The 27,965-nt window shown below is 39.1% G+C and overlaps 1 protein-coding gene across 6 annotated transcripts in view; it reads right to left on the bottom strand.

The window, feature by feature from the left end:
• Positions 1 to 2,365: 2,365 nt before the first annotated feature.
• The window catches only part of LOC137139714 (ras and Rab interactor 2-like), a 34,467-nt gene continuing 8,867 nt past the window's right edge, over positions 2,366 to 27,965 (bottom strand). For 3 of the 6 annotated variants that reach the window (XM_067527386.1, XM_067527377.1, XM_067527412.1), the window contains 11 exons: positions 27,485 to 27,585; positions 20,263 to 20,473; positions 19,526 to 19,637; positions 19,051 to 19,123; positions 17,505 to 17,552; positions 16,484 to 16,575; positions 11,540 to 13,162; positions 6,165 to 6,473; positions 5,768 to 5,899; positions 5,507 to 5,670; positions 2,366 to 4,752 (listed from right to left, as the gene is read on the bottom strand). In XM_067527386.1, the coding sequence (XP_067383487.1) occupies positions 4,291 to 4,752; positions 5,507 to 5,670; positions 5,768 to 5,899; positions 6,165 to 6,473; positions 11,540 to 13,162; positions 16,484 to 16,575; positions 17,505 to 17,552; positions 19,051 to 19,123; positions 19,526 to 19,637; positions 20,263 to 20,473; positions 27,485 to 27,585 (3,327 nt within the window). In that variant the 3' untranslated portion in view covers positions 2,366 to 4,290. Of the gene's footprint in view, positions 4,753 to 5,506; positions 5,671 to 5,767; positions 5,900 to 6,164; positions 6,474 to 11,539; positions 13,163 to 14,059; positions 14,589 to 16,483; positions 16,576 to 17,504; positions 17,553 to 19,050; positions 19,124 to 19,525; positions 19,638 to 20,262; positions 20,474 to 27,484; positions 27,586 to 27,965 lie in introns of those variants that run through there. The other 3 variants (XM_067527394.1, XM_067527403.1, XM_067527421.1) reach the window with 3 other exon arrangements.

Raw genomic sequence — 27,965 nt, 5'->3', positions numbered from 1 at the left:
GAACTCGATAAGAAACCGTGTGCCTCCACAGCTACCCACTATAACTTTCACATCTACCTTGTTGCGGTCCCCACTACCCTGTAGTCAATCCCTTTGCTCCAGTTACTGTGTCACGTCTGCTCCTTTCAGTAACTGAGCTGAACTGCGCTTTTGTAACAAACCTTTGAGTTGTTCCCTTGACCACTGGATAACAAACTCAAAAGGTAAACTAAAAAGGTAACCATCGAAGGCAACTATCAAAGCCACTAATGAAATAATCAGTACACATAAACATAATAAACAATACACAATATATAACACACATAATAACAAAAACAGAAGAAACCCTGATTGCCTCATACATACCCGGGCCCTAATTGTGCTCCAATATTAAAAACATTCACATACTTCATTTTGGAAACAATTACTAAATTACTTTTGCACAAAACACACACACAAAAAAAAACATCCTGCAATAATCTACAAACATAATGACCATTCTGCTATAGTGTTCTCTCTTCCTTCCTCTGGTGCCAGAGGTTGCCGGCACTTAACACACCGTAGGAGATCAGTCTTTACCACTGTCTCACTGTCTCTAATGAACTCATTGGTCCTCGTCTTGATACGAACCTATCGCACTAGACCTTGCTCATCCTTTATTGTGTGAATGATCCTGCCAATCACCCAAGAGTTACGAGGTGCTGACTCATCAACAATCAACACAATGTCCTGAGAAACAAAATTGTGGTTTGCATGTGTCCAATTTCGCCGCCTTTGGAGCTCAGGTCGATATTCTTAAGCCCAAAAGAGATATACTGGACTTGTGATTCCCAGAGGTATCAAAGGTTGGGTTTTTAAGAAGAGAAGAAGATTTAGTCTCAAAGCCAAGTCATTTAGATCGTTGGATGGTGTAGTTATTGGCTGACTGTTTATAATGGCTTCCACCTCACAGAGTAATGTCTACAGACCTCTTCATCCAAAAATTGATCTTTCAATGTAGCACTGAGTACCTTTCTAACGGATCGAATTAAACACTCCCATACCCCTCCTTCATTAAAAGCAGATGGAGGATTAAACATTCACCTGATACCACGCTGAGTCAGCATTATATCAGTGATTTCTTAAACTGTGAGAACGTTCACTGTGACATTTCTTTTCACCTCGGGATTGGCTACATCAATGTCTTGCAAGTATGGATTCCTTGGCCACTTCTCAACTGCCTGTGTGAGGAAGTCAGCTTCAGATAGCCACAGCTTATTTGCAGAAAGGCTTTCACATTCTCGGCTCGTCCAGATAGGTAATCTGGGCCTGCTTGAATGAGGTTGGAGAAGTCCCTTTTGTGAGTGATGTGTTGATGAATTGTGTAAGGAGAGTGGAAGGGATCGGATCCAGAGAGCAAGTGGTCGGATGGTTAGAGAGGAGGAGGGTGGATACGTCATCCTCAGTCAAGTAATTCTTTAACTTTGGTATTTACATCACAAAACTCACCAAACAGTTGTTTGAACTCTGTCAGCAGTCTGATTTCAACCTCCTCCAAGCAGCCGTCATCCTCCATTAAATACTGCATCTTGCTCTTTCGTTTTGCCAGCTGGTCCACTTTGACCCTTCTTGTGTCTATCAGATTTTGCAAAGCATTCTCCGTGGCCTTGAGACTTGGCTTTGCCTGTCGTTTGTCCACAACAATTTCTCCTTCCAATATTTACTGAGTAATGTTTAGCGCATGTAGAGAAGGTTTCCTACTAATGTAGAGGGGATCTTACTCGAATCTGATGGTCCAACAATTTTTAAGCTGCTACTATAGTGTAAAACACTGGATAAAATTACTATGTAGGCAGACTATTTACTAATGATGAATGATATCAGTATACTGAAGAAAGAACAGGAGATGTAATATTTATATAGAGAGCCTAACCCTAACCCTATACATAAATAGATAAACTTTGTTTCCAAACAAATTGACATTTGATTGTAAATAGCACTCTATAAATCATTGTCAGTGAACAGTCTGTGTCCACAAATGTTTAAACCTCTACCACACAAAGAAACAACCATGAACAAGATCCAGAAACCCTGCTCCCTAATCTGAGCCTGAGCTCATTTAGAATTGACTGAGGTTAAGTGAAAAACTGCCCTGTTATCTGATGGTAGTGGTCAGTTAATGAGATGCCTAAGGTTTATTGGTTCCAGGCAGGTGGATGTTATAAATGCGAAGTGCTTTCTGTTGTGTCCGAGACTTAGGATGAAAGCTGCAATTACAAGAACTCTGGACTGTGTGAACATGTGAGTTGTGACTGCCATCTAGTGATAAAGGATTGGTACAATGGGCTGTAAGTAGCATGGCTTTGAAAACATAATGTGAGCCATGTAATTCTAATTCTACCAACACTTACGTGCAAAAGAATATTTATTATGCAGGAAGTTGTCTCAAAGATGCAAATGACACCATAAAGAATAGAATTGACAGGAAAAAGCCATCTGTGAAAAATCCCCGCACAGATACATATAAATACTCACTTTGCTTAATCAAGTTTGATTACAAATAACATGTTGCTACAAGTCAATTCAAACGTTCAACACTTGGCCCCCAGAGATAAACATGGTGAGCTATGTACAGGTTAAAAACATAATACATATTACAATACAAAATTTTTGTGGAAAACTGGAAAAGTGTTAAATATGAATTATCAGCATTTCAATGTGATTTTCCAACTACTGAAACTTTCCTGTACCAAAATCAATATGGATATAAAGTGTACTCCAGAGTTATCTAATCTCAGAAATGTTCCATCTTCTATTCACCATATCCACACATTTATTTGTCTTTCCAGATTTCTGCAAGATCCACAAAATGCCATATAGCATGTTTGGCTGTGTCAGACATCAGACCAGCTAAGAGGTCCACACAAGTCATTAGAATAAAATCATCTCAGTAGTACAGAGAACAAAATTCTAACATGATAGTCAGCCACAGTTGTTCTACTGCCATGAGTTGTCAGCCTGAATAAAAAAAAAATGCCCTTTAACAAACAATATCCATCAAGTATGACAGAATATCTTTTATATCACCAGGATAATCTGTAAATACACAAAATAACATAAAATCTTTTTAAACACTGGCAGACCTGTGTCGAACAAAACTAAATGCAGGAGCAATATTTTATAAATCTTAAAATGTTAATCGTTAAGATTATCAAAAACAATATCTGATAGTGTTATTGTATTGTTTATCACTATGTACCTCTTATTTCAAATTTTTATTGATCATTCTGAAACGTGAGCTTGTGAAACCTGCTAAAACGTCTTAAGTAATGTACCACGGCTCAAATCTACAAGTTTGAAAAGTAAATAAATCAATCTTGCAAGCTAGCTTCAAGGTATCCATATTTAAACTATCTTAAAACCACATGATATGTTTATTTGGCACTGATAATAATATTTATGTAGGCACTAATTAATATATAGATAGTCAATGGTAATGCTGGTGCTTTTAATATGAAACTATACACTTCAAATGATGTATGTTAAATAAACAGAGAAAAAAAGTGGTTGTTGCTTTTAGCCTGGTATTTCATGATTCATGAGACCTTTGTTGCTGTAAGATGTAGAGCTTTCAACCTGCAGCCATAAAGTACATCTTGTTTAAAAATGGAACCCTTGGGAAATACTGGTTGCTATGTACACCATCCACCACTAGATGTCGCTATACTCCATCAAAACAGATAATACAAACAGAACTAAAACAGTTTACCAGCAACTGTAACAAATAAATCATTGTTATACATAAAACCTACAAAATTGTTGTACAGTTAAAGCATTTGATCAAAGTCTCACATCATCTAAATATCTAAGATCTGATTTCTCTCAGGTTATTTTAACGGTAGCAACAATAACACTGGACCCTGAATCTGCACATTAAACACCAGCATAACGCCGAACAATGAATACACCTGACTGTCCACACGGTCTTTAATAACACTTACTCTCATCTCCAACATCATTACTGTGCTTTCCTTTGAATTTGAGAGCTGTCTTTAGTTGCCCTGTTGCCACATTTAAAACCAGGAAAGTACAAAACATCTCTATCTCTGACATTTCCTTCCCCGATTTCCTCTTTTCCTCTTTTATGTCTGTCAGACAAAACTTTCCAGCAAGAGGATGTTGACTGTAACAGATGTGTCATCCAAATGAAGAAGTCAGGCTTTGTAAAGACTGGCACATCACAATGTTTTTGCTCTGTTGAAAACTTTCAACATGGCTGTTAAAGATAATAATAGACACTGTTGCTGCAGAGAGACTGAGACCCTACTGAAGTCACACAAACAGGGAGTTGCCATTGAGTTGGCTGGGTTGCACGCTAATGGTCAGAGCTGGGCTGAGGCCTGAGTTGAGACCAGGTTGAGGGGGAGAGCCTGACTGGTTCATGTTGGGGTTGTTCAGATTGGCCTGGGGGTCACAGGTCACAATGAGATTGTTGAGGTTGGAGGTGGATGTCAGGGTGTTACTGTTAGTCAGGCGGCGGAAGACAAAGTTGAAGGCAGGGGCCTGGGGGCGGCTGTGGAGCTCAGCTTTGATCTTCTGAGGGTGAATGTCTGGTGCCAGCTGCTGGCTGCTGCCCTCCATCAGCAGAAAGAGGCCATAGTTTTCAGGGTCTGACACCTTAAACTTCTGGGCACACAACTGGCACACCTCCTCCACAGTGGCGTAAGGTCGCACCTGTAGAGTCTTGGCTGTACATCCACTATTCAGCTCCTGTAGCGCCACCCGCAGGTAATTCTGAGAGGAAGTGAACAGTAAGATTTACATTCATTACATTCATTCATTCAAAGTGAAGAGTAAATATATTTGCTGTACACCATAGACAACCAGCCAAAAATGTAAAGCCCATGACAATAAAGAGACCAAACAAAGCAGATTTGTCATTCCTGTGTTTTTAAAGTGTTTTTAAAGTTTAGTCCTATAACCAGGAGTAAACAATATCCTTCCATCCATTATCTTAACCACTTATCCTGTCTGGGTGATGGAAGCTAGAACCTCCCATCCGTCAATAGGCGAGAGGCAGGGTACAGCTCTCACAAGAGTCATACACATACAGACAACCATTCACACTCACATTCACACCTACAGGCAATTTAAAGTCCCCAATTAACCTAACATGCATGTCTTTGGACTGTGGGACGAAACTGGTGTAACTGGAGGAAACCCATATAAGCACAGGGAAAACATGCTAACTCCACACAGAAAGGCAGCAGACAGTTGGGATTCAAACAGGGGTCCATGTGGCTGTGAGGTGGCAGCATTAATCACTCTACTACTGTTCGGACAAATAGGAACTTTTTGAAAATTAAAATAAGCCTAGTATTAGTAATAGTAATATAGCCCTAGAATTTAGGGCATAGTCCTGTCCCTAAGGATGGAGTAAGCAACTAAATGGCTTTGGGCACAGTTAACTATGTGTCATTTATACATACTTTGTTTAATCATGTATTTTGCTTTGCTTCAGTATCACTTTCTGTTTGTTCATTTTTACCTGGAAGTCATCAATGGATGGTGCAGAGCGCTGGGCGGTGCGGCGCCGGTGCCACTGGTGAAGTGTATCTCTAGTTTCTGAGCTGAGCACTCTGGCTGCCTGCTCTTCCTGGAAGTTTCTGATGAGGGACATCGCTCCATAGGCACTTGTCAGGTAGTAGCCACCTGGATATGTAAACAGAGATATCACACAGAGGGTAATGTAAAATAAAATATACTTAGATTATTTGGAAAGGAGTGTTTATGGTGGACTCAAAGATACCTTCTCCATTAAGCAGTGAAGGGTCCAGTAGCTCCATCATGTAAAGTATCTCATTGTCCAATTGGGGCATGTCACACTGGGCCAGCACATAGGTCAGCATGGGAAGGAAGTCGTCAGCACCATACAGACGACCTGAGACAGACACAACCAGATAATTCGATAGTTTTCTATTTCAACCAATTTTCTAAAGTTGCCTTAAACTGAAATAAAGATTTCAGGGTTTATTATGACTGCAGCCAACAGTTATTTCATATAGTATAAAGTTTCTTTGTTAAGAAAATCATCCAATTCTCTGCATACTGAGAATACATTTGTGTAAAAGTTCTGTATTGTAAGATTCTACCTTCCCACCAAGTTTAGCTGTTTACTGCTTTAGGTGTGTATCCTTGGTCTCTACCTGAATTGGCCTCCATAATAGTGTAGATGAGTTTGCAGACTCTCAGCAGCATGGTGACCTTTTTCTCTGGGGAGTACAGTTTACACATAGTGTGAAACTTGTGCTTAATCTTCTCTACGGCCACTGGGTCAGGGGGCAGAGCATCGGCCACACCCATTTCCTGTGGATGCCGGCCCTTAGCTAATGACAGGTTCTCCTTCAGTTCCTGCCACTCCCCGCTGCTCACCTGGAACTCCTGCAGGGCTACACACAGGACTGGTTTCAGAGGCTTCAAGACACACTTGTGCATGGCCTTTTCCAGGACCCGGTCTGTGGAAAGAAGGAAACAGGTGAGCTTATTCTAATAATGACTAAATGTAAAAATAAAAAATATGTGCCACCCTCCATGTTTCTGCAGGGTTCAAGCTCCACAGCGCATTCCTCATAATCCTTTTATGGTAAATGGTCATTATTTACTCATCACTAAAAGTCTCAAAACCAACAATGTGCCTGGTTATCATTCCTGCCTCCTAGGCTAAAAAACCCTAATGTAGATGTAAATAAAAACTACTTGTTTTGTATATACATTTATATGTCTAAGCTTTTACAAAAGCTTCATAATTTCTCAAAAAATCTGGTCACTGTACTGTAACAAATGTTACAGTATATAACAATTATAACATCTATAATTTATGTACTATGTGCATTTTAAGTTCAGAGAAAACACAAAAGTCAACATCTCATTCCTTATCAGTCTTGGTGTGCACACTGGGAGCCACAATGGTGAAGGTCAAAACAAGCTTCCTGAACACTGTCAAGGTCAGAATCCTACTTTTTGGTCACTTGCACTGTCATGTCTGAAATCTAAGCTGGTGTTGTTGACCATCTGTACAGAACTGTGCATTTATACAATTTTATTGTGTTGTTGTTGCAGCAGACTGTAAAGCAGGAAGTGTATACACAGAACGGCAGTTCCAACATCCAGCTCAGTTTGCTAAGTCTGAGTAACAGAAAACCATGATATGATAAAGGTGACAGGATAGATGCTGAGAGGGAGGCCAAGCCACAGCACTGCTGAATAAGGACCATGTGTAAGTGCTGTCTCTGTGTGTTAGAGAATAAGGTGGAGTCAGCATTTTATTTTAGCTGAGCACATCTGCAAACAGAGTTTAGTTCTCACCACAGCTGGGTGAAATCTAGGTCAGCTTTCACATAAATCAACCTGTGTTTTAGTTGTTATCATGAATCTTTCAATTCCACACCCCTAACTGGTTTTAATGTAAAAGTTCTCCACACCCACATTAGTTAGCACCAAACAGGCAAAATGACAGTCAGGAAAATGGCACCTGAGCTCTTACACTCTTACAAACAGCCCTTTCACTTCCTCAATCCGCAACTACATCCTGATTGAGAGCTGTGAGGTTTTTTCTGTTTGTTCCTACTGGCACTGGTTATGACTGAAAAGTGACCAGATGTACAATTTTCAGCTGCTGTGTGTACAAAACAAATTTTCCTCCCACTCTTAAAAGTAGGAAGATAACAAGGAAACTACCTGTAGCTTGGACAACATTTACAGAGAATTACAATTACACTGGAATGGCATTATATTATATGTGTAAAAAACCATTATGATTGTAGTTATGAAAACCTGCAACATTACGTTACTATTTGCAGATAAGGCTTATTAAACATATAATGATCTACCCAAGTTCTCGTAATTTGATGGGCAAATGGACTACATATAGTATTATTATGATTGAAGCATCTGTCAGTACATAAAGTTATAAGAATCAGCCGTTACCAGCTGCTGTTACTATTCTAAGTCTCTATAGTAATACACAACTTTGTCCTTGTTTATTAATTACTGTATTTTTTCTGCTATAAAATTCACCTTGTGGAACACATTTGTTATTTTCTTAGTGGAGTACTTGTACTAGATTTTTTAGCCTGTTCTTGTAAAAAATCTATATTTTTTTCACATGTAAAAACAGCATGTGACGACATATTGTAATGCTATAGGGTCTCTTAACAGGCTAATATGAAAAAAATTACAGACTATCCTCGCACACACACAAAACAGCACTAAAAAGTGCAGTCTCACCATGAAAACAAAGTTCTCCTTATCTCACGCAAACACATGAGCTATCACTGGAAAAGCCAGGACGTACTCTATCAAGTAGATCAGGACTTAGTAGGGTAGCTCAAATAAGTCAAAAGATATAGACCAAAACCAATGTCCACTACAGAGGACATAAATGAATTGGCTTAGTCTCAGGAAGCTATACAAAAATACATATATGGACAAAGTTAATATGCAACAATGTTTATTTAAGCAAAAATGTCAAAACTGAACATCCTAAATGATAAAACAAACTAGTAATTTTAAGTCATAAGAAAAATATGCTCCTTTCAAACTAAGTAACAACATAATAGATGACTCTTGTTTCTAGAACGTCTTAATTAGCCACTTGTCTGTCATAGTGAGTACAGAAAATATCTGCAGAGCCAGCATTCCACACTCTAAAGTAGACATAAAGTATCTCTCCTCAGATATTTCTAACAGAGAAACATGTCCAGATATTTATAGATATACACAGGGCTTCCTCAATGGAAAGCAATGTGTTTTACACGCTTGTATTTTCTCTTGGGTGCTACACAGACAGCCAAAAACAAAGAGGATTCAGACTGACACACACGCACGCACGCACACACGCGTGCGCACACACACAAATACATACACAGAGTAAAAAGCAGACCTTCTTGCCACAAAACAGAGACACTTCCCACATGACATAAACATCCTCTCATCAAACATCCTCTTGATCCCTCTTGTAGACTCTAAATTTCTTGTCCTGGCTGACCACACCAGATAAAAGCAACATTGAAGTGAGAATCTTATAGTAAAGCAATAAAAAAATTTGATTTTATTAAAGTTGTGTAAGAGGGTGCAACTAAATGGACACCAGAAAAAGCTTTGTGGACTTCAGCTGTATCCACCAAGCTGTGGTAACACATTTTAAGCAGATAGAAACACAGTTAAATTACATCAAACCCACACCTAAAAGAAAAAGAAAATGTAGACAACCTCGTGCTGTAGTATAAACAGCCTGGTGTGATTGGAAGCAGAGTGATACACTTTAAATATCTATCAGTCCAAAGGTAACAAAATCCACTGATCAACACTTCTATAGCTAAATAATAAATCTGCTAGTTGGCATGGACTGCTAATCGAATAGGCTGCTGGCTTTAACTTCATATGAGAGTGGTATCATCTTTTCAGCTAATGCCAAAAGGTGGAAAAATAAAATTTTGACAAATTTTAAACGGCCCCTATAATCCAGTAAAACTCAAACAAATACAGTTATTTGTAACATCAACTGATGGCATAACACACAAACACTATGAAAATCACCATTACATAGTCTCATGAGTTAATTCGAGCCATCTTCTAGATGGGAGCAGCACTGGGTGGGGTGAATGGAATACAAGGAACTCCATTCTGCTCCCCAAACTCCCCCCCCCCCCTCCAACCGGTCTAAACACCGTGAACTCAAATACACATGACTGGGTTGCTGAGTGAGTGCTACACAGAAACAACAGAATCCAGTAAAATGACCTTGATAATGTTTTCAGCTTTCATTTTACAGACATCCTGATGTTACGGTTCCCCCTTTTTTGTTGTATTCTTTGCTTTTATGACATAGTAATCCCTAATGGCAGTTTTGTATTTGCTGAATGTTGCTGATGTTGAATGCTTTTTTTGTTATTAAAGCAGTATTCCAAGTAAGTGACTGAGAGCAGGGGTGGGTATGAGAGAAAAAAACAGAAAGAGAAGGACAAACAGCAACCTAAAAACAATGTATAGAGTGTCAAAGTGGGGGGCTTGTGAGGGCTTGCCTCAGTTTCTCTCACCCTGATTGGAGAGTTGGTATAATAGAAGAGATGTTGCAGTAAGACAGAGATTGTACGACTTGGTGGGCAGTCACCCAAAATGCATCTGGACAGGCCAGCCTTGAAAACACTCTCTGAAGCTGCCACAACAAAATGTTGTGCAACTGTTTCAAGAATGAAAAAATAAAGGGAAAAAAAAAAAAGCAGTTGCAGATGTGTCATTGCTATGAAAATAGACCATTCAGAAAACAGGCACGAGGGGGAAACCATGAAACACGAAACACAAACTGAAAAATAGAACAGTCTATAGTCTTTAATTTAGCCTTTTAAACAAGTTTTCTTTAGATCTTTCTCTCATCGTACACATTTTAAACATTCATAGCTTTACATGATAAAACTGTTTTAGTTAATAAAGGATCTAACTAATCATGGTGGTGTTGAAACCAAGGCATCTGTCACAGAAAACTCTGGGCACTACTTTCTCATAATTTTCCTAGACAGTCTTTTACTTCTGAATTTTATGTCTGAAGTCAGGGCTACGAGAACCTTGCTACCACAATGACATCATCAGGGTTATTTTTTGCAGACTGTAGAAAGCTTGTCCAGATCCATAGAAGAAATTATACAACCACACTGATAAAAAAATGCTGTCCCCATTAAAAGGGATCACAAAAAATGTAGATGTTGTCACAAAGCACAGTTAAAATAACATTATAAAACTTCTATTTAAATTAGATGAAAAAAAAAATACAAAAATGTAAAATATCAGCATTCAAAACTTATTTTGAAGGCGTATACATGTTACATCACAACAAGTACTGCTTTTAGCCTGAATCCTGAATTCATAATTATAGCAATGAACAGTGCTAATAGAAACGGGCTGGTTTACCAGCCCCCTTTCTCAAGAGATAAAACTCTCTTTGTTTTCTTTGTTTAAATGTTACTCAGTCCAAGGACTAATGCTGCATTTAAGTTTTGGCCTAACTAATTCACCCCGCCTTTATACAAAAAGGAAACATAATAGTACTCCATGTTCACCTCTTCTTACTTCGTTTCTTCGTATGTGTTGCATGACAACACACAATTAACTACAGTGAGCCTAATAGCCAAGGCTTCCACACTCACATCTAGCTGCGAACACGTGAGAACATGATTTTCAATGTCCTCACTGTTAAAATACAGAAGTGAAAGTGCTGCACTAAACATGTTTTTGGTGACATAGTGTTTCTTCAAAACTACAATTACTCAATAATTACTTAAAATAATTATTTTATTTGCAAAGCACACACAAAAACAACTCCCTCCATGTTTACTTGATTATGAAGTCATGCTGAAGGTAGAAGGTTGCTATTGAGCAGTGCGGACATACCAGCCATAATCAAAAAGGAGTTAACCAAACTACAGGAACACAACAATCAGATATGTGTAAGGTGTCCTAGTCATTCAGTGATAAACATGTAGAATTACAAAGGTAAAAAATAGACCTAAAAGACGGTGGAACTTACCAATCTGGTCTTCGGGGATGAGGCTCTCAATTGGTGGCTCCATCTCGGAGCTCTGTCTCAGGTAGCTCTTCATTTGAGTGATAAACTGTCGGACAGTCTGCAGCAACTCCAGTCCGGACGTATATCCCTGCCAAGCCTGGGTAGCCCCCTCACTCATATAGCTTAGGTAGTCCTGCACCAGACAGCCAAAGTATGAGCCTTTACGCCTTGACAGCTCCACCACCTTGCGGATTGCCCTCTTCTCAGGTGTCAGCAGAGAGTTGAAAACACCACTCATCTTGTGCAGGTGTCCGCGCAAGGCCCTCTGTAGAACCAAAGCACTAGGGCAGCGTTTTGTGTGACGACCTGGTGGCACCATGGTCACATCCTGGTCCTGTTCCTGGTCACTCTCAAGACTGACACCATAGTCAGGCTCATCATTATTGTCATCATCCTCATCTTCATCATCTTGATCCATAATGGAGAAAGGCAGATGGGATGGTGGGAGGGAGAGTGGGAGGTGGGTATTAAAGTCAGCTTCAGTCGGGGGGCTAGGGTCATGCAGAGGAGGAAGAAAGAAAACTGAGGACTGAAAGAAATCCATAGAGTCTGAGGAATCAGTGGAAATACTCATGTCACTCAGCCTCTGGTCACCCCCACTGCACTCCTCACCTATTTCTTCCTCTCCTTCTTGCATCTCTGTCTGCTTACTGGCTGTCATCAGAGACTGTTCTGGAGGACTGCTAGAGTCCTGGGTGATGGTCCTTGCGTCATTACATGACAGTTTGGCCCTGATAAGGGCCTTCTCAATAGTCCATTCCTCCAGTGCCAGGCTGCACTGAGCATCGTCCTGGTCTGAAGATTGTAGGGCCTTTTCCCGACGAGCAGAAGAGGAGAGAGATGAAAGAGAAAGGGGAAAGGAAGGCAGGGGGATGGATATAGGGGAGCTAATGCTGAGTCTTTTGGGAGGAGAGGATGAGGGAGTGATGCTTAGTGAGGAACCCAGACGAGAAAGGAGGCTGCTGCCCCGCTCTCTCTCTTCCCTCTTCTCCTTGGGGATGTTATTAATCCAGGAGACCTTCTCTGGCATGCTGCGCTGTCGGACAGGAAGGCCCAAGTGTTGTGGAGGGGGTGGACGAGGGGGCGGGGAAAGAGACACACTGTGTGCAGCACTTAACTTTTGACTGCTGTTGTTTGGATTGTAATTGTCTTGTAGTCCTGGGTTTCTGCCAAGAAACTTCAGGTTGCTCCAATCTAAGTAGCTGCAGTCACTTGGATCTGAGCTACAGACATAAGGACTATTGATACGAGAGTGCTGAGTATCTTTGTTGCTGAATTGGGAGTTAGTACTAACAGATTCCTCCCTCGGGTCATGCGTTGCTGTCTCAGATCGGTTGGTGGTGGTGCCCTGATCAATGTTTGTTTGGTGGACCTTAATAAAGAGGGGGTTGATGAAGCACAGTGCTCCGTTAGCCTGGTAGCACTCAAGCTCAGATGGGGTGCGAGTTCTAAGCCGAGGGCGCTGTGGTGTGGCTGGCAAGGAGAATGGTATTTGGGCTGGGGGAGGTGGTTTCTTGGGAGCTGCTATCCCTAACAATGAGAATGACTCCTTCCTCCTGTGGTACAACTCAGCCTCCCAGAAACCTGCATGAGAAAGTGAGTTGAATATTATAATTATATAGTGTTTAATGACTTGCCATACAACATAGCAAGTAACACATTTTATATTTTTACAGTATCACTACTGAGAAACAACAATTATATTTACATGGCTTAGTTAAATATACCCTTTAAGAACAAATAAATCATAAATAAATAAAATAATTACAGTCTTATACAGCCTAATTCCAGTCTATGCCAAGGCAAGTGGCAAACTTAAAGATTAGGCAGGTTTTGACTTTGGGGCGACTGTGGTGCAGGAGGTAGAGCGGTTGTGAAATTGATTGCTAAAGATTTGTATGAAAATAACATGGTTGCATTTGTGGTGACATAGCATGTAAATTACAGAATGCAGTAAAATAAACTGATGTGAAAACCTTTTTTCTAATAGTGTTAAAAAGGATCTCGATGCAATATGTCAAAACAATAATGGCATAATCTGTTTGTGTTCCATATTACTTACAGACCATGTGCAGGAATTACAACTTACAAAAACTCTTTCATGTTTTTTAAGTAAGATCTGATAATTATGTTTTGTTTTCCCACCTGTACCAGAAAAATATAATAATATATGGACCTATTCTTTGTGTACTATTACACCTAATGCAAAGTATACCTACTTAAACTTATAGTATTTTGTATCTCAACACACATCTAAATGCTGCTAAGTGAAAAGTCAGGGAGTTGTTTTTAACCAGTAAATAAGAAAGAGAAAAACACATAAGAACAATTTTCCCACAACCATTTGCCAAACTGTACTAGACAGACCTAATCCTGGCACACACAAGTGGAACCAATACCACGTGAGGAAAACTGGTGCCACACACAGAAGAGCTCCTTTACACAACTACAGAACAGAAAAGAGAGAGCAGTAGTACTTACTGTTATCCCAAAGCTCAGTTGCCCACAGACAAGCTGTTAATCTCAAACTCAACTTCACTGTACACTTCCAAAGTTGGAAAAGACTGCTGCATCTGCAAAAACTGATGCTCAACTGGTTCTGGCTCACTGTGTTATGACTCATTCATGTTAATGAGTGTGTGGGCGGCTGTTAAAATTGTGCCCACCTCTTTCCCTCCCTTTCAGGTAAATATGAATGGTCTCTTTCTCAGTTGTTCCCTCCCTCTATATTTTTTTCATTTTTTCCTTCCAACCCTGCTCTACTCTCACTTCTACTAATGCCTTCTCCTTTTTAAATGCTCTGATAACATTATTTACCATGGTTGTTAAGACAATAACCTTTAAATTTTTACACATTCTGTTAGTTAAACACATCTAACGATTAGTTTTTTTTGTGAAAAAAATAATAGTTTTTCTTTTCTTGTGAATTCTAATTCCACAGAATATTGATTAAACAGTAACACATGCAAACATGTTCACACAAGTATATGCAGCAGTACTTTACAGTTGTTAGTCACAGAGCCACGCATTGTGCACCAGGTTCTGAAAGATCAGTGGAATGTGGTTTGGCACGGTTGACGTAAGAGCTGGGAAAGTCAAGAGCAACTTGTTGAGGGATAAGACAGCTGCAAACTGCAGCAAAAATAAACAAAACTGTAATACCTTATACCAGAGATATTTAAAGGCTTAATTACCAACTGGGTATTCAGAGCAAACATTTTATATATAAATGTGGGCAGTAGTCAGCTTTTACTGGCATGCTCCATACCTTCTACAATGTTCTTACTGTTTCATACATGTATTGAGGTTAATTTGTTCTAAGAATCAAAGTGAGAACCTAATTCATCGTTGCAGTTTGATTCTTGTCTCTTTCATATTCCTACTAACCCGTCACAAACGATAAATCTGAACTTATACAGACTGAAAAGGGAATCAGTGATTGAACAGATTTCGGAACTAATATCAACTTGAAGGTTGAAGCCTCATATTGTTTATTATATTATATATGTATATAATATAAATAATATATAATATAATATAAAAATATATTATATTATATTGCACAGATAGAGATAGTGACTTTGGACCCTATCTCTTACATAGGAAGCATCCTTCTGTTTAATGTCAGTATAAAAATGAGGAATGGTTAGATCAAGTGAAACCTGTTACATGATTTATATAAACACCTTACTGTTCTTTAAGACACTCAAAAAAACTTTGAACCTACCCTTTAAACATTACAAAACATGACAAACTGTCTATACCAAACTGTTATTACAAGTAAAAAGCAACCTAACAGGTAATATGACACTGAAAACCGAGAATCAACAATGCTGTGCTCAGATTTCTCAGTCATATTAGACTCCATAGTGTAGACAACAAACAATGTTGTATTCATTTGTATGTACGTCAGAATTGCCTTTTAGATCAGGTATTTTGCCAATCCTTTGCCTTCGCAGACAAAAAACCAACCAAAGAGTCACTGAGTAACAAAAGACAGTAAATGTATTGCATATCTGTACATCACTTAAAACCACATTAAACAGAGGAAGCCATCTAGTCATTTTTTGTTGCCAACCCTAAGCTTCTTTTAGAGACTGCAGGGCCTAAAGACATTGGAAGGCTCACAGTTTTATTCCCCCGTACACATGATAGCTCAGAGTTGAGTCACAGCAGCAAAGCCTGAATGGAGAGAAAGGTCACCCTGTGTAGGTTGTGAAAAGGGAAGTGGTAAGAAAGATTAGTCCAACAACACCTACACATTTTTTAAAATACTATTTTTAACACAGCTAAATTAGGTACAGTTTACAAAGTATAAGTTGGAGAAAACTGATAAACTTAAAAAAAGCTTCTCTTTTGAGAAATACAAGACCTATGTGTTGATTTTGTGGAGATGGACTTTTATTACAGAAAGAACTAGCTCACACTGTTTGGAGATGGAGGTCAAGAAGACACCTCTGGAGCTTTTGCATAGGTCTCGTTTTTGGAGCTTTTGCATAGCTCTCACCTGAGACCATGCCCAATTAAGCATCACTGATCTGTGCCTAGAAAAGGATTATGTCCCTTGGGATGAGTTACTGAGCAACGGCATAACAGTTAATACGTCGAGCATGGGAGATATTGGTATACATAGGCTTTATGAGCATCATGCCGTGAGCAAAAGATAAATCCCTTTTTTTTGTTTTGGTTTTTTTACACATAACAGATGTGGGATGTCAGAAATCACTCAGGCTGAAGGAAGTCCACAAATCTGTTCAATTTATACAGAAATGATCAATAGTTACTTTAAACTGACCAAAGAAGAGTTGATACATTTATAATATTAAAAATCATAACATAACACGATTTACAATATTCTCTAATGTGTATGAAAAGACTTTCCATGTTTATGCTGACACAACTAACCTGCTCCAAGTTCAGCAACCTCCTCAAGATCTGCAGATGTTCTGGCTGAGGCGATGGCCTCTGGAAGCTTCAAAGTGAAGGGCAACACATCTCTAAGGAAAGAAGGCAGAAAGATGGGGAAAAGAAACAGTGGCTGTCTGGCATAAAAGACTATTCCTCAAAAATGTGTGAGTCACTGCACTAAAAAAAAGAGGTGTATGGCTTAGCCTGTGTGTTTTGCTAGGGCTAATGAGTGCTTGCTGCTCCTCTACTCCTCTACTGACTTTTAAAAACTTCTAACTGATTTTACAAATAAAGAGCTAAAGGAACAAACCTTAAAATAAATTTACCTACAGAAATCTCTGGGAAACTGTAGCCATCTTCTAGTAAAAACTAGAACTTTTAAAAGACTTTTTGTGAAAATAGTGGCCAAATGGACAATAAATATGCACCTAAAATATTTGTAGGCACAAATGTAAAATGGTACTTTTGTGTATTCAGAAAACAAAGCAAAGATTTTTAACAAATAAATACATGATCCTAAGTGGAGTTTAAAATATGCTCAGGTTCCTGTAGTTATTTAAATATAAAAACTTGAAATTGCTCTGTAAGTATGGTATGGTAAGTTACCTGATTATACCAAGATATGTATTCAAACTGCCACATAGGGAAGGCAGAAGTAGCTTGCTAGACAGTAATCACTGAACTAAAAAGATTTTAAGATTTTAAAATACTAAATCAACTTCAACCTCAATGATAAATCCAGTTTGTTTCATTTGTATGTGTGTCTGGAAGGTTCAAAAGTACACCGCTAAACTGGTGTTTGCCAATTGCATTGCAGTATGACAGAGATACACCAAGTATGAATTCTAAATTGCAGCCTTTTTGGAAATTTAATGCAGAATACTAAATAATTTTAAGCACTATAAAATAAAAGTTTCGTCTGATATCCATCTTTTGATCTTAAACCCAAACCTGAGAGTAGAAAGAACTATTATCTGGATGTGAAGTTAAAGGCTGAATTATACTTCTCCGTCAATACATGTAAAAGTCGACGAGGACCCACACGAAGAAGGGAATTATGGGTAACCTGTAACAACAGGTAAAGACAAAGTGCAATTAAATAGTTATGCACTAGTCATGTATTTCATTTATAATTGACTGCATTTACATGCACTTTATTAACCAGTTTACTAGAAATCCACATATATATGCAGCAGATGAATAATCCTATGTCTCTTCCATCTTAGACTAATTTTTGAACCCTGGGTTACAGATTTTAACTGTAACTATAAAACTAGACTAAATCAGCAGAATCGAGAAATGACGTACAATCGGCTACCTCTTAAACAAACAAATTTCAAACTTTCAAATTTCAAACACTATCTTACCAAGTGGAGACTTAAAATACAACTCCCTTGTTGAACCCAAACTAATTTGTGTGCCTTTGTTAGACCAAAGGTGTCAGTCATTACTAATCTGAAAACAGATTAAAACACAACACTAAAACAACAACAGACCAAATGTCCACTTCACCAGAAGAGCAAAACTTTCTAGCTACAGTTCTTAACACTATATACGACAGAAAATCAGAAAAACAAAAACTCGTTTAGTGTTCTAGTTAGATGCTTGTCACGGTTGTCTCCTGTGTATTCATTTAATGCATATATTTACATATAATTTATGTATCTTTTACTTGTAGTTTACTTTTTATTCACATCATTTTTATATTTTATTCATCATTACTTTTATTTGTTAAATCAATCTTTTTATTGAAATTTAGTTTATCGTAATGTATTATCATTTTTCATGGATTAAAAATATTATTATTTGTCTCTTATGTCTTGTCACTCTCGTTTCATGTTCTAAACTTTTCTTTTGGTTATTATTATTACTACTTTTGCAGTTTTGATTGTTGTTATCTTTTATTGTCTTTCCTTTGTATGCCTTTCTATTGACTTTTAACTGTAAAGCAATTTTGCATTGCATTAATCTTGCAGTCTCACAAAAGATGATATATAAATAGATATAATAGATAAATAGATTTGATTAATTGATTGATGTCCTAAATGTCCAAACAAAAATGGTGAAAATGATACAGGTGTTACAAATAAATATATGGTCTGCACCTATATAGCGATTTTCTACCTATTGGCACTCAAAGCGCTTTACACTGCTTCTTATTCACCCATTTGCACTCACAATCACACACACAATCACACACCGATGGGGGAGCTGCTATGTAGCTGGCCAACACTTACCGGGAGCAACTAAGTTGGGGTTCAGTGTCTTGCTCAAGGACACTTAGACATGTGACCTGAGGAACCCATATACTGCCTTACTTGAAAGCAAGGCTCTGTATTGCAATATTTTTTAATATCTAATTTTTGGAAAACTGTCATACAATCAAGAACAGACTATAATATGAACAAAATTGAAGTAAGAAAATTTGAATTTTTATGCAAAAAGAGCTGCAGATATTCAGAACAGTTTTTATGTGAAACAGGCAATATATTATGCCTAGCAGATCACAAGTGTGGTTTGCATTTCTTTGCATAATCAAACATAATTCTGAAAGATGAACACACCTGCTGATGCAGCAGAAAGCCACCAGACGAAAGAGGTCTGCAAAGCTCAGGCCTGATCCCTCCAAAGAAAAAGCTGTAGGAATGTATCACAACATGATCCACTGGTATAGCAGAAAAATTAGAAAAACATTCTGTTTGGAAATTTCATTAAAAATTCAGTTACAATGCAAAAAGGAAAAGCCAAAATATTTAAACTAATGCATAAAAATTGCAAAAAGTGGCACACAGCATAAAGACAAGAACGGCTGAGCATGTAGTGGCATATTCTGTGCTTGCGTAAGAGGAGGAGAAAGTGGGTGACCTGAGACTGGGTATGTAAAAAAACAATGTAGGATGCAGGAAATGCAGGACATGCCACACAGACTAAGCTGACAACTATTGGTCAGCTTGGTGTGTCCCGGCCTTAACACCCTCTATGACAAGGGAAAAAACAGCAGAAAAAAAAACACCCATTCAAGAGTTCTTACATACTTACTATATTGGCTTTCCTTGACAGGGAAATCTTTGATGGGTACTGCAGAGTCTTTGTTCATGCGTAGAGATATAACTTTCCTCTGGAGGCTGGTTGACTTTCTCACCAGGAATGTCTGCAAGCCAGGGCAGAAAACAACAAATCAAAACATATATTAGCAATTACTGGAAAATGGCATCATTCCCAATAGAGATATCAGAAGAACTTGTAATATGTCTGTAGATAGCGATGTATAATTTACCTTTCTTCCAATCTGTATATACTTACTTATATATTTTTATTTTGAAACAAAAAAAAAAACACTTTTTGGTCCATTAAACTGTGATACTGCTACACACAGGAAAAATTCTAAAGAAGGTCTTATCATCTAGTTTGTTTATTCTGAACATAGTGAAGGAGCACAAACTCCTAGAAAATTAGGTCTTCTTTTCTCACACTGCTCCTACTTTGCATGTATATGTACATTAGTATGTATATAATGATTAGTTTTTTATTTTCAAGTAGTAAACTTTACGGAATCGCTCACTCCACACCTCAGTGCACCCCTAAACCACTATATGTAGATATGTTCTCAACTATTCATAAACATCTACTATTCAAGGCATCTTGACATCTCTGTAAGTGCCTACTGTATTTCCTGAGTCTGTATAATTTGTTACACTTTCACAACTGTAAAGTGTGAAAACAACAGTGTTGAATTCAAGGAACCACTGTGTTCCCTGTCTGTCCTCTGTTCTCACCCCAGTAGGCTGGTCCTTCAGTATGTGTGTGGCATCCTGATGGCTGAGGCCCAGCTGCAACCAAACACTATGTGTATGCACCAGTCTGTCCAGGACACTGAGCCGTCGATGAAGGGAGTCATAGCCTGAATCTCTTGCTCCCACTAGCCCTGCTCTGATACCAGCACAAGGTGAAGCCTGTAGGAAGAGACCGCCCACCTCTTCTCCCAGCCTAAAAACAAAATCACATAATACTGTATTTTACAATCTCACCACAAAATGTTATAGAAAATGCCGGCATTTGCAAGATTTCAGAACAGCAATGTGACACTAATGTCACAATGTCAGATTGATCCTTTTTTTTGACAAGACGACAGGCACTGATGATGACAAATTAGTTTGACGGAGAAGATATACAGTCCCTTCATAGAGTACTGCAAAAGCAAGGACAGTTTATTTGTTTTGTACTACACCGAAGACATTTGGGTATAAGATCCAAAGATGGATATCAGACAAAGTTCAGAACTTCAGCTTTTACGTGTATTCACACCTTGATACGTTAAACCACATATTAGATTTTAGGCCAAAATTTAATGTGGAACATGTAACTAAGTATTTTTTGCTACACATAACCACAAATATTTCTAAATGACTACCCTTGGTTTTAGCTTTAGGTGGAAGGGATTGTTAAAGGGATAAATTAACATGAAAACCAGAGGACTGTCTACGAGAGAAAAGTCATTTTAAAAGTCATTCATTCAATTTAAGAAAAGAGAAAAACAATGATTAGTAATATAGAAGTCATACATAAATATAAACCCATCAGCAGCAGAAAGAAATAAAATGTCATGGTAGAATTTGCAAAATTATTACAAAGATAGGCAAGACAAAGTGTTAAGGACTGCTAAGGTTAATCTCTACTAAAGTAAGGACAGAGTGTGGAGGTAGAAAAGATATTAATCCAAAGCATACAAGGTCATCTGTAAAGCACAATGGAGGTAGTGTGATGCCTTGTGCTGCATCGCTGCTTCTGGAAAAGGCTTACTGATCTTTATTGATGATATAACTTGTGATTGCAGGAGCAGAATGAATTCAGAAGTTAATAAAAATATTTTGTCTGCAAAACTAATTGGGGGGAGCTTCATCATACAGCAGGACAATAATCCACAAGAAAGAAGATCAAAAAACTATTCCCACCAAAATGAATGTACTTAAAGTCACATTCACAGAAACAAACAATGAGTCAAAGAGGCAATTTAAGTCACTGACCAAGAAAAGTTTCTGTGCAAAACAAAAATAAATACAGATGATTAAAATTAATTGAAGAAAAACATTACTTGAAAAAGTCAAGACATGAGCCAAGTCAACTTTAAAGGTAGAATAAAGTAGAATATTAGCCAAAGTATTTGTATGTGTACTGGGATTTGTGCGTGCGTACTTAGACTTGTAGCAGGTTTGTGGGAGTTTGAAAAACTCCCAAAAAGCAACAGAAGCCTTATTTAGAGCTTCACATTTCTTGATTAAGAAAAAGAAGGCATTTCTATAATTGGAAAAACTGTACTTAAAGACAAGAAATGTGGAACTGATGTGATCTCTACTCTCTCCGATGTGCAACTGGGGGCATCTACAATGGTCAGCTGGACCAGGATCTGGTGAAGTGCAGGTGGTTTAGGATCCAGTTTGACAAGTCTGTGGAAACACCAGTACTGCGCAGCTGATAGTCTTTATCTGGATGGTGTTTGATGATTTCTCCACAAAAGAATAACTTCTGACACTACTGCCCCTAAAGACAACTACGAGGGGAGTTCACATCTATAACGCGGTGAAGGACTTTTTCGTGGAGAAAAAGGTAGGGGTTGGAAAAGTTGCAAGTCAAGTTACACCCCAGACTACAGTACACTGGTGAATAGCATGAATTGCCAGGCTTCCTACTAACAGACAAAGAAGCAGATACCAGATGTTCTCAGTGGCAACATGGTAGTGCAAAGCTGAATTCACTTATTGAAAAATCGTGACAAATGTGTTTGTTAAATGTAGATTATGTAGATTTGGTGATAATTTCAGTAAAATCTGAAAGTAGATTTTTTTATGTTACATAATTGATCATTTGTACAAACGTGGCGCAACGTAGTGCATGATGTGTTAAAAATTGTTAGTGGCTAGTGAAAATGTTGTAGAAGTGATCATCAACAACAAAACTGTTGGTGACCCCTGCTGTACAGGGATTTTTGTGTGCGTACTCAGACTTGTGTGTCTCGGCTGGGATTTGTCGGTGTCATACATTTCCAATGACTATATCTGTGTTTAGTCAACCTTGTCATTGCAGCTTTTCTAGCTGTTAACTCATTACTGAGTCTTTGCAAACATGTCGCTCAGCACAATTAACCTTACATCCAAATTGCTGTAATCAAAAAACGTCATATTTCAACTTCAAGTTATTTACCAGAATACTGACATTTGTCTCCCAAGAAAACTGTCACTCAGACCACACCGACTAAAAAATATTAACATGTGACTTTATGACTCTAATATTTCCTTTTATTTGGCAAAGAGTAAGTTGACAATAATGAAACCATAATGAAACCATAATGAAAGGGGAGACACTTCATAACTGTGTGGATTGTATCACATTAGTTTCTCCACAGAAATGATCAGAAATGCTGTAATATGATTACATTGGCTTTCTAGCCATTGCTGAATAGACTAACCGTAATGCAATACACAACTATACATATCCATTATATTTTCATAGTATTTGTATCTGATAGGCACAGACACAAATACACTAATGCTATCCTTTCTGCATTTCAAAACTGTAGCTTCTTTATTCCACCCGGGAAACAGCCTTTTTACATATATGTACAGACATGTATCATTCATTGTGAATGGGATCTGGGGATCAAACCACTGACCCTTTGGTTTGTGGATGACTGTCTTACCAGATGAGTTACAGCCACCCCCGGAAGACAAATGTCAGTATTGTGGTAAATAACTTGAAGTTGAAATATGAAATTTTTTGATTAAATCATTTTGGATGTAAGGTTTATTATATATATATATATGAGCAACATGTTTGCAAAGACTCATAATGAATTAAAGGCCATAAAAGCTGCAATAACCAGGTTGACTAAACAGATATAGTCACTGGACATGACACTGTATCAGTTAAAACCCCGTTAGCTGCACAACAGCTGACGATCATGTTCTAAAAACCAGTAAGGTTTACGGTCCGTGGGGATTCATTGTTATCCCAAAGTGCTGTTTAGTGGAAACTGGACTTCTGCTTGTAGTTCTCCAAGACGTTTCCCCTCTTTTATGAAAGGCTTGCTAAAGCACAAGTCCAATTGCCACTGAACAGCATTTTTAGTAGTAAAGTTAGCACACACTGTTTACTGGTAGCTACATTAGCTGTAGCTGTTTACCTGCCTGCATCAGCTAACAGGTTTGCTGTAGCTAACAGTTAGCTCTGCCGTCAGTAACAGAAACACTATAAACACTGTTTGGCTGAGCAGGAGAAAGTCAAGCGCAAAACACCACGGCCAACTCAAAGACAGGTAAAGGTAAAACTCAACTGAGGGACTGTAGTGGTGGCTCTGCGCTCCTCCTTTAAGCACTAAGCTTTAGCATTTTCATTGTAGCCTCAATACGGACTACAAGGCACACTGTAAGGGTGAGCCTGGAAGCCTGAGCTGAGGGCAAGCCCAACCTCCAATACAGACAAATCACCGTACACACACAAATCCTGCAGACGGCAGAACAGTAGCAAAAATCCATCCATAAAAAGACAGCCAATTGTGAGGCTTTCCAGCAGTTTTAGTTAAAACCCAAGTGTTTTCTCAGATAATTAGACATTTACATTTGGTTTTTTGAGTCTGTATAAATTTGCAAATTTTTTTACATACACACATATATGATTTATAGTTACAGATTTGTGTAAAGACACACAAATCCCAGTACAGACACACAAACAGACTGAAATACAAATCCCAGCACAGACACACAAGTCTAAGTATGCACATTTACACTTACATTTAGTCATTTAGCAGACACTTTTATCCAAAGCGACTTACAAGTAAGGTACAAGGCAAGCAAAAATCTAAGTCAAGGAGAAAACACACAAATCCCCACACACAAGTCTGAGTACGCACACACAAATCCTTGTACATAAGCAAATAATTTTGCTACTATTTTACTCTGCAAAAGTTTACCTCACTCTGGGAAAGTTGTGCACTGTTGCGCTACTAAAAAACAATGAAAACGGTTATAAAATAACCACTCTCCCACTCAGAGCACATTGCAGTCTGCCATTTGAGCACAGATTTTATTTGATTTTAATGCACATGGATGACCCAGTTTTATTTCTTGCTTTGTACCTCACTTGTAATTTGTTTGCATAAAAACATATGACAAATAATTAAATCTAAATGTTGATGTATTTGTACTTTCATCACTGCTACAGTGATGATCTTTTCTGCTTTTGTCATTGCAATGCTGGGATTACAAGAAAGGTTAGTCTGGTACCTAGAAATTCTATCCAACTATCCATCATCTTAACGACTTTTCCTTTTCAGGATCATAGCGCCTATCCAGCTGTCACTGAGCGAAAGGCGAGGTGCATGCTGGACAGATCTCCAGTCTGTCTCAGGGTCAACATAGAGAGACATACACAAGCAGACAGCCATTCACACCTAAGGGAAATTTAAGGTCAACAGTTAACATAACATGCATGTTTAAGGACTGTGGGAGCAAATGAAGGAAATGAAGGAAACCCATGCAAGTACTGGGAGAACATGCAAACTCTACACCTTGAAGTGGGCGCTTCACAATTCTTCCCTTCAAGTATTCACACACACACGTTCACACACATGCACACACCTAAAGAATGCGCAAAATGTGTAGACAGTTAGAGAGGCAAACATTTTTCCTGACAAGATTTAATTTGAAGAATCAAAGAATCAAAACAGATAAAAAAACTGTGTTATGTATCCCACACCCTGCCTGTTTCACACTTCCCTAAAACCTAACAGCCACTTTTATGTCTTGAGAGGAACTGATCATGTGAAATGAGTATAAAATTCCAGCAAAAGTATGCTGGCCATGTGGTGAATTCAGCTTGAAATTATGCACATATACATTAAATATTTTGGTTTCCAAACCAAACAAATTCTTCTTAAGAAGTTAACATTCCGCTTCAACTAACCGAAAACAGTCTACAGTCTAATGGGAAACAGAGCACAACAGTTGCCAGACAACCATATCAGTTTGTCATATGTCAACTGCTGATTCTTTGAATAGCTTTCTTACAGCTGTACTTTAATGTACTTTAATGGTCGTCACACTTGACAAAGCACTGTGCACTTGCCCCGTGCTGGCAGGCATAGACAATGTTGGTTACTTATTGTAACCCCAGATTTTACGAGTATCGGGGTAGCCCTCTAAGACCTGTTGCTGTTGGGTTTATCCCCGCGCAAATGCGCTGTCGTGAGTTCTGCTGCCAGTAAGCCACCATTTTTACTTCAGCCGACTTGGGTGGGAGCAGTGGGGCCAAAAGCTTAGACGGCTACGCCTATATTCATAGAATCTGGTGTTACAATATGTAACCAACATTCTATTTTGTATAGGCTTCGCTCTCAAAGAGCTGTCGCTATGGGGATAAGGGCGAAGCTGGATGTGGTCAATGCCCCACTGGAACACCGGAGTCCATAAAAGCACCAAACACACCAGCTCAGATGGACCACAGAGGTGCCCATGAACAGAAAGTAGAACACAGCCTCCTGCATTGAACCCTCTGTGCGCAAAGAGGGTGATAACAAAGCACCCACACAACCTGAATGCTATTGAGGGAGGGCAGGGTATAGAGGGTCCAAAGCTCCCAAGTCCCAAGTTCGAGCAATACATGAGGACAAGACAGGCACCTGATGCAGAGGCCGTGCAGAAGTTGCACTAGAAAGACACATGGCGAGATAATGCACATAATGACAAAATACATGCAGCCAGACTTATGTTGCGAGAGCGGCAGGACGATCGTTACTCACGGTAACAGTCACAAAGCTCAAGCAAATAAGTCAAAGGGGAGGAGGATGTGTGTCTGTCTGCTGCACACATCAACCTGTCTCTACTGATTTGTGGGCTGCACACCACGCTCTGCCTTCTCCCTCCCTTTAGGAGGCGTTTAATTAGAGGATGTGCAAAGACAGATCTCTCTCCAAAACCTTGATGGCAACTAGAAACAGCTGCAGCGGCGGAACGGCAGGAAAGCCGTGCTCCATCTTTCCACGGACTTTGGTGAAGGTGTCATATCGTGCGACTGGCACCCTCAGTTTTCCCAGGTGTTGCTGAGCCTCAGAAGGGCGGAAAAACTCGGCCAGAGAGGAAGACGCTTGGTCTCATGCTCTCTGCGGTAAATGTCTCCAACCATCTAGTTGGGGACAGGGGTGAGCTGCTGACTGGAAGTCAAATCCTCCAGAGGAATTGACTTCCGGTCAGCAGCTGTCTTCATCTCTGGGAGGTCCCGGAGAAGAGCACCACAGGCGGGCGGGGGAAGAGAGGCGGGGTGCCGCTGTGATGACGGTGCCTCTGCTCGCCTTTATATTCCACATCTTCCGAAGGGAAGAGGGGAGAACCAGGATGGGAGCCGGCAATGGAGGGAGCTGAGTCAGAGGACTCTTGCCCTGCATCGCAATCACCCTCCAGGCAGTCTGGGGTGTCCAGCACTTCCCCACAGGTGAAGCGCGAGCGTTTCACCAAGATATCAAGAATCATGGTCACGGTGGTCCTCCTCCAGGGGCAAATGAGCACAGTAGGAGCATGTGGACTGGGGAGTGAGAGCTAGCCCGGCGTGCATGACTAGCAGCGGGCATGGAGGTCATTTTCCATGATGTAGCTGTTGCAGGATTGACAGATGCGGAACCCGCCACTAGAATAGTGGGATAAACTCTTCATTTTCTTCTCTCTTCTTTGTAGTGACTGCTTCATACGCTGAAGTAAAAAGGGGAGCAGAACTCAGGGCACATCTGTATTATATACTTTGTTTGCAGACCTGAGGGAGTCAGTCAAAAGTAAATCTTCACGACTGCACATGCACGCGGGGATAAAGCTAATAGCGACAGCTCTGAGAGGGCGAAGCCTATACGAAATAGAACTGCTTGGCATTAAACCAAAATGCAACATTGAGTAGAAAAAATATGTACACACACTCTTAAAACCATTAACTCTCCAATACTAAGACATAGTACAAGCTCACCAAAGGGGTTTATCTGTTATCTGGTCTCCATTTGAAGTCTCATTCTTTTTTCCCATCTCTTTCTTTAGTGTGCCAATTTCCCAGGCAAATGAGTTGATCAGCTGCAAAAATACAGACACAATTGTAAAGAAATCTGTTCAGATATTAGTCAGCATTCACCATTTGGTATTAAAATCTACAGGTATAAACAAGTTAAACTCAAGATGCCTTGAAAGTAAAGTAAGCAAAAGTAAAAATGTCCTAAAAACATATTGATTTCAAAATGAACAGTGAGGTACAATGACCATTGGCTGGATGTGTGACACTACTAACTTGATTTCCTCTTTATCACAAGTTTGAAATGCCTTTGACATACAATGCAGTTTGCTTGGTAAGCATTTACCAGTTTTGACAGAGAGGAGCTACTGTAATGTATCATTAAGATCTTGTCCATTTCTTAGCAGACTGCCTAGTAACACCTTAATATAGCAATGTGCAATCA

This window comes from Channa argus, chromosome 1 (genome assembly GCF_033026475.1).
Source record: "Channa argus isolate prfri chromosome 1, Channa argus male v1.0, whole genome shotgun sequence".
In the NCBI taxonomy this organism is placed as follows: domain Eukaryota; kingdom Metazoa; phylum Chordata; class Actinopteri; order Anabantiformes; family Channidae; genus Channa; species Channa argus.
This window is presented reverse-complemented; position numbering and strand designations above follow the sequence as displayed.